The sequence below is a fragment of the Gopherus evgoodei genome, chromosome 13 (genome assembly GCF_007399415.2).
Source record: "Gopherus evgoodei ecotype Sinaloan lineage chromosome 13, rGopEvg1_v1.p, whole genome shotgun sequence".
Classification (NCBI taxonomy): Eukaryota; Metazoa; Chordata; order Testudines; family Testudinidae; genus Gopherus; species Gopherus evgoodei.
The window spans coordinates 19,374,869-19,386,604 of record NC_044334.1 but is presented as its reverse complement, the minus strand read 5'-3'; the positions used below and the strand labels follow the sequence as shown (position 1 = coordinate 19,386,604).

The 11,736-nt window shown below is 46.4% G+C and overlaps 1 gene segment (V, D, J or C); it reads left to right on the top strand.

Moving 5' to 3' along the window:
* The first annotated feature begins 9,725 nt into the window (after nt 1-9,725).
* On the top strand, nt 9,726-10,421 carry LOC115661066. The segment is given in 2 exon segments: nt 9,726-9,871; nt 10,063-10,421. Coding segments are annotated over 2 exon segments (405 nt in total).
* Nucleotides 10,422-11,736: the final 1,315 nt, after the last annotated feature.

Below are 11,736 nucleotides of genomic sequence, written 5' to 3'. Positions count from 1 at the left end.
CACAGCATGAGGCAGGCAATGCTAAGTATAATCCACATCAGTGACTGAACAGGCCACTGCAGAAACAATTACTACGAGAACAAGAGACCTGTGGCGCAAAGCTCAGATAGCAGAGAGCATTGGTCTGTGGTTATTACTGTTGCTAGGTGATATGTTACATTTCCATATGATTTTTTTTTAAAGGAACATGTAAGAACACCCACTAGGATCGGTAAATACCGACCTCTGTCATGTGTACAGGTATTGACCTTGCCACCCTGACCAAGAATCTGGCACAGGAGACAGAACATCAAGTTGTCCGGTATATTGCCACCACGCCAGGGCTCCTTGTTATGGCTCTGAATTTCTGGGATGCACTGAAGGAGGGAATTGTGCAGAGCAGGGCATTTGTCTCCTGTGCATGTGGTAGCTTTGACCAGGTTCATTAGCTCCAGGCCACTCTGTGCATTATGCACAGAGAATATACACATTCCGCGATCTTTCCTTGCCCAACGGTGATGTGCATAGGACACGGTTAGTGAGATCTCTAGCAATTCTCCAATGCAGTTAGCTGATGGGGAGGGGTGTAAAGCACTTTCCCAACTTACAAAGGGTATTTAGGATCCAGGGTGTGAAACCCAAAATGAACCTAATTCACCCCAGGGACCCTGAGAGAATTAAACTTCTCCTTTTGTCCAGTTTGAATGTGCAGCCTATTTTTCAGGTTCTCATTCTTTACATATTGTCTAACGTTGTGCTTTCTCTGTGTGTCCCCCTCACCACCACCCCTGCCGTTGACTGGAGCATATCAGATCCCTAGGATCAGGGCATTGGCGGGGATGGCACTTTGACTCTGGAGTTTGGTTCTGCCAGGAATACATCTGAACCTGGCCAGTTAGTTCCTGATCCTGCAAGGGGCTGAGCAGCTCCTGGGCACTGCCAGAGCCCTCAGCTCCCACTGCAGGCCCTGGAAGGGGAGGGCACGCAGTGCCTTGCAGAATCAGGCCCACGTGGAGTACAACAGAAGCATCTCTCTCTCTCCACACTTCCCACTGTCCACAGGCTTCCAAGCCCCAACCATTTCTTCTCTCATTTTAAAAAGCAGGGGCTCTTTTAAGGCTTGTTTTTTGCCTGCATTAGTGCACATGGTCCACTTCAAACTGATAACAATAGTCTAAATGCTGCTCTTGCTTACAGCCATGCTTCAGTGGCGTTCCATGTGGGTAATCAAGTGCTGAATTCAGCCACTGCTTCCAGCTGCAGCTGTATAATATAGCCTTATATTGTAAGGAGTCTGTATAGTCTAGGGACTACAAGAGAGGAAACCATGAAACCTTCCCTGCACAGGACTTTCTTGTGATGCTAGGAAGTTGTTCTCCCCAGTACAGCAGAATTCATGCTGCCCTTTTCTATGTGGTAGCTGGGGTACCTCTGCAGGTTTCCATCAGGAAAAACAAATGATTCCCTTTCTGTCATCTCTGGGTTTGAGTGCCTCAGAGAGCAGAGCTCCAATTTAAGAGTTGCTGCATTTCTCAGGGGGACTGTGAACTGCTACTGCAGCCAGTGAGCAGGGGGCAGATTTGCATGAAGGGGCCGTTCTCCAGCGCTGGAGGTTTAAGAGAGAATCGCCGGGTTCCAGCCAGAGACCCATTTGCCTCAGGAAGCCGAGCTCATCTGGATTCCCACCATGGCCTGGGCCCCTCTGCTCCTCATGCTGCTCACTTACTGCTCTGGTCAGCTGGGAGGGTTGACTTGTCCCAAAACTTTGGCCAAGGACTGTGATTATTGTGTTGTAAATTCAGGCCAATCAAATGTTTTTTTGGAACATCTCTGCTGTTGAAACGTAAAAGCAGCAGATAGTGATCTGAGATTTTCAAAACATTCTTGGGGATTCATCTGGGCTTGTGCAGCCAAATTTCTTGCTGTCCTTTGAACATCCCTAGCATGAGACTTCATAACAGATAATGGGATGTGGGGCTACTCATCATTTATATATTCCCGTTTTTATTCTTGTTTAGGTGCCAGTTCACAGCCAGTGCTGACTCAGCCCTCCTCAGAGTCTGTGTCACCAGGACAAACAGCCAAACTGTCCTGTGCCATGAGCAGTGGGTACAGCCTTAGCAGTTACAATCTGTATTGGTACCAACAGAGATCTGGCCAAGCCCCTTGCTTTGTGCTGTCAGGTACTACTAGCAGAGGTGATAGAATACCAAGACGGATTCACTGGTTCCAGCTCTGGCAATGATGGTTATTTAACTATCACCAATATCCAAGCAGAGGATGAGGCTGATTATTATTGTGCCATGTGGTATGGCAGTAGTGGAGTGTCCCACGGTGATGAAGTCATATGGGGAACTGAGACAAAAACCTCCACTGTCCTTCTTCATCGTATGTCCTGCTGTGAGTCCACTGGATAGGGAGTTTGGTATAAGAGGGAGGCGGAGTCAAGCTATTCCTCCAAAGAGATATTTTCAAAACTATTAATTCAGATTATTCAGCAAAATTTTAATGAATTGAAATATTCAAAAAAATCGGTGCTTTGAACAGTTCTGGGACAGAACAAGGAGCTAAACAGGAAGCAAAAGTTGTCATGAATGAATCATCTGGCTCTGCTGAATGGGAGTGGCTGATGGGAGTCACAAAGCTGAAATTACAAGCTAGAATTAATGTACATAATTGTCAATAACTCGGAGATTGGTTTGAAGTGAACCTGGGACCGCAACTGGCGAAGAGACCACCCCCGGCCTGCAACTCCCGGAAGTGAATCCAAGAAAAGGTTCAGCGTAGGAGAAATGTCTTTGAAAAGGTCTTGTCCGTCACCCAGTTGTAGACATTTTGAGGACGTGAGGAGCAACTGTGTGAATCAGAGCACCCCAGTGGCTGGCAAAGATTGACATAGTGATGGTAGGTGATGGCAGGCGTTTAACAGAGGGTGAACCCTGGAATCATTAAATCTGGGAAGGACCTATGTGATATCTCACTGGAACAGTAAAACGTGTTGTTCTTAAATGTCCTTCTGGTATTTCCCAGCCATGCTATTTTTGCACCCATCATTTTTATCACACTTTTAGTCTCATCACTGGCTTCCCATAATCATTTAATTGGTTGAAATCACTGACAAATCTTAGAACATCTGGAAACCTTTGGCTGCCAGCTGTGAAGCTTGTGACACTGCAGAAATAGAGTGGCAGATGCCTTTTCAAAAGCAGCTTGAGGGATGTATTTTGTCAAAGGAGGCTGTTAGGGGCACGGGAAGCATTCCAGCATGAACTGCAAGCCAGACTACAGAAGGCCATTCCCAGAGCATTCTTTGTGTCCTGCAGGTTTCACGCTCCAGTTCTGAGGGCTCCTTGTCTGGTGTAATCTAGACAAAGGTTCTCCAACTTTGTCGCAGGGGGGACCACGCCTGAATGTAGAGATTGTCTTGTGGGGTATTTTGCCTCCCATTCATGATTGTGATGACCACCTCTCCTCCAATTTGTGATCGATAGTGTTCCTGTGGCAACCACACAGTGATGGTTGACATGGAAATGCAAAAGAACAGAATGTATTTATAGCAATTTTGATGCAATTTAGCACCTAGAAACCCGGAGGAGGAGCCAGCACCATGTCCTCTCACCACCAGTGAGCATTCCAAGCACCACAGTTTGAGAACCACTGATCTCAACTGTGCTTGTCATTTTCCTAAGATCCTCCCTGTCCTGGAACATTTAGCAATCCTGGTTGTTTCTCAAGATTGGCGCAGGAAATGGTGCCCCTAGCTTGGTGAGTGCCCCCTGGTGTCAGGGCCCAATGTTGCAGACATCTTTGTTCCAGCGCCTAAGTTGGAATCCTTCTGGGGGTAAAACTAATGTCCCAAAGTCTCTTAGTGATCAGCCCTTCATTTGGGCTCAGTCTCCAATCTCCTTTCTCGTCTCCCCAAGTTCTGGTATTGAGCGCTGGCCCTCAGGCTGCCTCCCTGAGGTCTCTACTCTCCTGTGGACCCCTGTGCTGTGTCCCATTTGTCCTCGGTGGTTCCACCCTTCAGACTGAACTCTCCTTTCTGTCGGGACCTGGTGTCCAATAAGTTATTACCTGGTGCACCCCTGGCCCTCTGGCTGAGAACTTGGAGTAACTAATTAGGTATATCTATTGCAACTGTGTCATAATTCATTAACTATTAATCCCTTTCCAGCCCCTGAGGGGGTTTCACCTCATCACAGAAGCATATTTAGCTGTATTCTCATAATTCCTTCAGCCAGGAGCGACTTTTTGGCCCTGTCTATCACAGCTATTGCAACAGATGTTGCAGCCAAGCTGGCTGATTCTAGCATCAAGCTCAAGTGCTAGGAGAAAGGTGCTCCAGTGGACTGGATAAGAGCAAACAGCTATCTTTGCTTGGTGGTTTATTCTGAATATATGCAATTGCAGAGTTTCATTTCCTGAGGCCATTCTTGTCATAAATAAATGTCGTCCTAGTAGAGTGACCAGATGTCCTGATTTTATAGGGACAGTTCCGATATTTGGGACTTTTTCTTGCATAGATGTCTATTACCCCCCACCGTCTGTCCCAATTTTTCACACTTGCTATCTGGTCACCCTGTGTCCTAGGGACACGGAGGGCTCCATGCATTCTTGAAGCTTCATTCCCACAATGGGTGATGCTCTGTGTCCTTGCCAGGCACTGAACAGCAGCCTGCATAGCCAAACTGTTCTAACTAGCCCAGGCTTTGGGACACAATTCATGGCCAGGGGTTAGTCCCATCACTGGTGGGCTTTGCTCTCATATCCGGTGCTGGGAGTTGTCACACACACATATATGTATGAGGGTTCGGTACAGACCACATCGCTCAGCCAGCTGCATCTTTCCACTCCCTCAAGCAGGTCAGGGAAGGGCTGGCGTTGGAAAAACCCAGCGGAAAGCCAGATTCCTCAGCATGCCCTGCCCCCACTGAGGAATGCTCAGTTTATTACGAGACACCAAGTTCCAGCAAAGCCCCTGGGGACTGTGACTCCCATGGAGACAACAGTGCAATCAGCATGCGTGGTCAGGAGCTAATACACTTCCTCCTACACGCACACACAGATAGTGACTCCCTGCCACAGTGCAGTCAGGCTGGGTATTAATCATCATTTAACTTTTATACTGTGGCCTTGCGGCCAGCCAGCTCGGGGCTCCATTGGGCCAGGCGTTGCATGAATGAAAAGTAAATGACAGCCTGTGCTCCAAAAAGCTTATGGTCTAAAAGCCAACACACAGCAGGTGGATGAGACAAACAAGTGGCCCGGGGTGGGTAAACCAGGTAAGAAATCTAACAGGCGGTGTGTGCAATCTTTAGCCGGTCAGGAGCAGCGATCACGTTACCGGTGAAATCAGTGCCATGGAGGGGGCATGCTGGGATGGATCAGCGTTGACCATTTGAAATGGTGACAGGAGTGCAGAGATGAATTTGGTCACAGCAAAGGGGGCCAAGTCAGCTTGTGGTTTTGATTTCCAAAGAACCCTCATCAGCAATCTGAATTGCCCATGCAACTGGGATCCTGATTCTGTGAACAGAGCAGGAACAGGGGGAGGGCTGCACCGGGGCTGCAATCCCCCAATTCTCCTATTGATATTGCCAGGTCACTGCGAGGCAGAGGGGAGGGAAGCACAAGTCCCAGGTGGCTACGATTTTTCACAGGGATTGATCGGTGGCTGTACTCAAACTAGGCTGTAGTGGCAGGGTGTGTGTGTGTGTCTTTTTGTCCTGTGTTTGTACAGTTTGTGCAGTGCTTAGGACAATTGGGGCTTGGGCTCTGACTAGGGCTCCTAGGAACTACTGCAATACAGATGATAAATAACAATAATAATAATTACTCAGGTGGGGATGTGAGCTCAGTTTATTGTCCCTCCTTCTGGCAAAGAGAATCTATGAGCCTTGGCTTTGCCTCTGTTGCCTAAGTCCAGAAGGAACCACTGTGACCATCTAGTGTGACCTCCTGTAGAACTCAGGCCATATAACCTCCCCACAATAATTCCTAGAGCAGAGCTTTTATAAAAACACCCAGTCTTGATTTTAAAATGGTCAGTGATAGAGAATCCACCCCCTTTGGTAAAATAGTCCAGTGATTAATAACTCTGTTAAAAATGTACACCTTATTTTCAATCTGAATTTGTCTAGCTTCAACTTCCAGCCATTAGATCGCATTAGAGCCTCCTCTGCTAGAGTGAAGAGCCCATTGTTAAAATATTTGTTCCCCATGTAGGCATATATAGACAGTAATCAAGTCTCTTTGTTAAGCTAAATGGATTGAGCTCCTTGCGTTTATCACTAGGAGGCATATATTCTAATCGTTTAATCATTCTCGTGGCTCTTCTCTAAACCCTCTGCAGTTTATCAACATTCTTTATGAATTGTGGATACCAGAACTGGACACAGTATTATAGCAGCAGTTGCACAAGTGCCAAGTGCAGAAGTTAAAATCCCAGGATTGCATTAATTCTTTTGGCCACAGCATCACACTGAGAGCTCATATTCAGCTAATTATTCATCATGACCCAAATCTTTTTCAGAATCACAGTTTCCTAGGACAGAGTCCCTCATCCTGCAAGTATGGCTGCATTCTTTGATCCCAAATGTAAACATTTACATTTAGCCATATTTAAAACACATTTTGGTTGATTACTTTACCAAGCGATCCTGAATGCTCTGAATCAGTGACCTGTTATCTTCATTATTTACCACTCCATCAATTTGTGTGTCACCTGCAGACTTTATCAGTGATGATTTTATGTTTTCTTCAAGGTCATTGATAAAGATGTTAAATAGCATAGGGCCCAGAATTGATCACTGCGAGATCCCACTAGAAATACACCCACTCAATGATGATTCCCCAGTTACAGTTACATTTTGAGGCATACCAGTTAGCCAGTTTTTAATTAATTTAATGTGTGCCATGTTAATTTTATATCATCCTAGTTTTTTAATCAAAATATTGTGCAGTACTAAGTCAAACGCTTCACAGAAGTCCAAGATATTATGTCAACACTATTACTTTATCAGCCAAACTTGAAATCTCATCAACAAAAGATATATTAGTTTGACAGGTTCTATTTTCCATAAGCCCATGTTGATTCACGTTAATTATGTTACCCTCCTTTAGGGCTCTATTAATCGAGTCCTGTTTCAGCTGCTCCATTATCTTGCCTATGATCACTCTCAGGCTGACAGGCCTATAATTACCCGGGTCAGACTGTTTGCCCTTTTTAAAAATCGGCACATTACTTTTCTTCCAGTCTTCTGGAACTTCCCCAGTGCTTCAAGACTTACTGAAAATCAACATTAATGGTCCAGTGAGCTCCTCAGCCAGCTCTTTTAAAATGCTTGGAGGCAAGTTAGCTGGACTCACTGCTTTAAAAATGTCTAACTTTAGTAGCTTCTGTTTAACATCCTCCAGAGATATTAGTGGACTGGAATGTGTGTTATTATCACCATACAATGGGACTGCATCATCTGTTTTTCTCCAAATGCAAATATTTGCATGTTATATATGACAAGAGACAAGCTTTACGCTACACATACCTCTTCTTCAGTCCTGTGTGAGCTCAAAAGCTTGTCTCTCTCACCAACAGAAGTTGGTCCAATAAAAGATACATTATCTCACCCACCCTGTCTGTCTAATATCCTGGGTCCAATATGCCTACAGCAACACAGCAATAAGATATGTCCTTTTTGGTTCTGGCCTCCAGGTGGCAATGTCTGCCCATTGTACTGATGAACAGGTCCCTGGTGTGTGATGGAATTAGATAAATACAGGGTGGCTCTGTGCTCTCTGTGCATCAGCTGTGAACTGAAGCAGGCGAATGTGCAGAGGAGGAAGTTTTGCTCCTGCATGCATGGCAGGTTTGACCATGAAGGTATTCGCTTGCTCGTCATGCACAGAGAGCACTCGCACGTGCATATCCTACCCCGCCCAGCAGTGCTGTTTGTGTAATACTGTTAGTGGGATCATTGGCAATTCTCCAGTGCAGTTAGTCATTGGGAGAGAGGTATTTATCCACTACAGAGAAGATTTTTAAAATCCAGGGTGTGAATCCCATAATGAAAAATGGACCTAATTCTCTTCAGGAACGCTAAGAGAATTAAACTCCTCTCTTTCTCCAGTTTAAATGTGTGATGTATTTCTCAGGTCCTCATGCTTTAAACATATTTCCCAAATTAGTTGTACTCTCATTGTTCCATCACTGTGGCCCCTGCAATGGGCTGGGAGTGCCTCTGCGCAGTGGGGGCTGGGCATTGTCTGGGATGGGACTTTGACTGCAATTAGGTCCTCCAGGAATATGTCTCAGCCTGGACACTGTGGCCCTGATCCTGGTGGGGGCTGAGCAGCTCCTAGGAGGTGCACAGCACTCTCAACTCCCACTGCAGGCATCAGGAATGGAGGGTGCTCTGCACCTGGTGGAATTGGGCCAGTCTGGAGCACAATATAGTCTCTGCTCGTATGTGTGTTTGTTGGGTGCACTTGTCCACACATCCGAGGAAGTGGGTATTCACCCATGAAAGTTCATGCTCCAATATGTCTGTTAGTCTATAAGGTGCCACAGGACTCTTTGCTCCTTGTCCACACAGTCACTGCAGTTGTACATGAATCGGTATCTGTGCACACAAGTGATTAGACTGGGGCCTGACTCTCCATCTCCTTCCATAACAGGGATGTGCACGAACAGCTTTGGGAATTACACGTGCAAAGGAGGTTCACAAATACAAGAGCAAAAATGCCAGGCCCCAAGAGTATAGACTGTTCCTCATTTCTGGTCTCCTCAGGGGAACTGGGTCAGGTGCTAAGGGGGGGTCATGAAATAAATGCTCTTCATTGGGGAAAAGCTGCTGTTTGGTGTCATGCCAACCTGTGTAAAGGGTCCCAGACACAGAATGGGGGGACTTTATTAATACATGGTATAATAATAATTATAACTGAAACCTAGGATGTCTTCTGCTCAGCTCCAGGGGCTTCTCTCTAGGCCCAGGAGCTCCCCATACACTATGAGCTTCTATTTGTATAAGGTGAAAGAGACACTTCAGTGCTCCACCTGCATTCCTCCATCAGGGCAATCAGTCACCATCCTCCAGTGAAACAACTGCAAACTTCACCAGCTTCTGTTCTCACTTCACTCCATGGAGGTTTCCTGGGGGCAAAAGAGAAACTTTGCCCCAGCTGTTAGCTGGAACCTGTGCAGTAGCGTGATTCGTAAGGAGGACAAAATGAAAATTTACTAACAAAAAGTTCCCTGCACAGGATTTTCCTGGGAGGCCAGGATGCTATTTAGTGCTCTCAGTAATAAGTGTGGAATTCCTGCTGCACTTTTCTTTGCAAGGATTGGGGTCTGACAGAGTTTCTAAAGAAAGAGAAGCAAAAGTTGAAATATCCGAGTGTCCTGTGCACCACTCCTCTGGGAGCTGGGGAAGCATTTACATCATGAAGACGGGGCTTCATTTTGCCCTCTCTACTGCCCGGTGGGGCCCCCCCCCCTTTTTTTTTTCTTGAGCTAATCAGGGAGTTCTCTGCAGCATCATAGGAAAAAAGTAATGCTCTCTCTCTCTCTCTCTCTCTCTCTCTCTCTGTATCCAGCTATCTCATTGTGTATCTGGCCCATATCACAATAATACTGGAGTATCTTTCCCCTCTCACATACATGAACCCTCCTTGGATGGTTTCTTGTTCTTCTGATAGAGAATGAGGGGAGGGGCTGGCAACAGAAGCCAGTGAGCAGGGAACAGATTTGCATGAAGGGGCTGTTCTCCAGCTCTGGGGGTTTAAGAGAGAATTGGAGGGTCCCAGCCACAGACCCGTTTGCCTCAGGAAGCCAAGCTCATCTGGATTCCCACCATGGCCTGGGCCCCTCTACTCCTCACGCTGCTCACGTACTGCTCTGGTAACTTTTCAACAAGATTATGAGCAATAGCTGTAATTGTTATACTATAACTTCAGAATAATAGAACATTCCAAAGGAATGTTTCTGCAGGTTTGTTTTAACTTGGGTGACTGATGGACCATGGGACTTGATCACTTTTAAAAGTATCTAAAGACTCGGTTTATAGCTTCAAGCTTTTATTCTTCTTTTAGGTGCCAGTTCACAGCTGGCGTTGACTCAGCCGTCTGCAGAGTCAGTGACTCCAGGCCAAACGGCTAAACTCTCCTGTGCCATGAGCAGTGGGTACAGCATTGGCAGTTACAATGTACGCTGGTATCAACAGAAGCCTGGCCAAGCCCCTCGCTTTGTGCTATATGGTACCAGCAGCAGAGGCGATGGGATCCCAGATCGGTTCACTGGCTCTAAAGACTCCTCCAGTAACACCGGCTATTTAACCATCTCCGGGGCCCTGGCAGAGGATGAGGCTGATTATTACTGTGCTGTGTGGCACAGCAGTGCTGCTCACAGTGACACAGACAGATGGGGAAGTGAGAAAAAACCTCCTGGTTAATCCACTTGCTACAGAAGTTGGTTTATAAAGTACCCAGAGCCAAACTCCTCTTCCCAAATGATCTTTTAATAATATGGCAAACTAGCAACATGCCCCCTCCTGGCTGGCTGTGGCATTGCAGCCCCTTTTGCCTCAGTTTCCCCTGCTGTTCTTTGGCCTACTCCAGCTATATAAGTGTCCTGGCTCTCTTGCTGTACCACTTTATAGAGTCCAGTCCCTTCTAGGTCCTGTGCCTCAATCCATCCCAGGATCCAGGGGCTGGCACACTCCTTCCCCTTCACTCAGGGACTCAGGTAGGCTCCAGCATACCACGCCCCTGTCTCCAGTCAGGCTTCCAGTTTGCCCCCAGAGAAGCTTGTCTGGTGTAATCCCATTTCACCTCTCAGCCTTCCTGCAGACTACTTCTCAGAGAAAGAGAACTCCCCACCTTCTCTGCTCTGGGTTCTTCCCTGCAACTGGGCTCACCCAGCTCTTTATGGAAACAAGCCCTGCTCTCCTCCAGCTGGACTTCAATTTTTAATTAGGCATGGCCCACCCTCCAGGTGGGTGCCAGCAAGCAGGTTAGTTGTACTCTCAGGCTGATACTAATCCTTTCATGGCATGTGTGGGATAAACACCCACCGCAGATCATTATTCATCCAAACTACTTAGCCAATATTTTTCATTACAAACACATTCAAATAAATCAGGGTCAGCTCACAAATCAGTTTAGAACGAAAAAAGGGGGCTTAATATGAAAAAAATATAATCTGTAATGACAACAGTGACCAGCTCTGCTAATGAATATGGTTGATGGGATTCATCTAATTAAAAATATAAGCTAGCATGAGTGTACAAGTAATACCCCAACCTCTGTGAGACTGGTTTGAAGTGAACCTGAGCCTGAGACAGACGACTCCCCATCTGACCCAGAAACCTGTCCTAGAACATGTTCGTCCGTGAAGCTCTGCAAAAGTCTTTTGTCTGTCAGCCATTTAGAGATGTTATGCAGAAGTGGAAAGCAGCTCTGTGATTGGAATCATGATGTCTGATGGGTACTTGATCCAGTGTACAGATGGAGTGGTTAAAAGGTTTCAGTCCTGACTGCTGCATAGTGGCTCAGTATTTGGGAGCCCTTTGTTGCTGCCTGTGACATTTGTGATACCACACAAGCAGGACTGACAGGAGCTTTTCCAAATGTAGCTTGACGTATGTGGACTTCCAAAGAGGACTGAAGGTCCCGACCAGGGTCCCCAGATGATCTTCAAGATAGAAGATTGATCCTGATTCTGAACGCATTCTCTGTACCATGCAGTCGCCATAGTTTCATATGGTT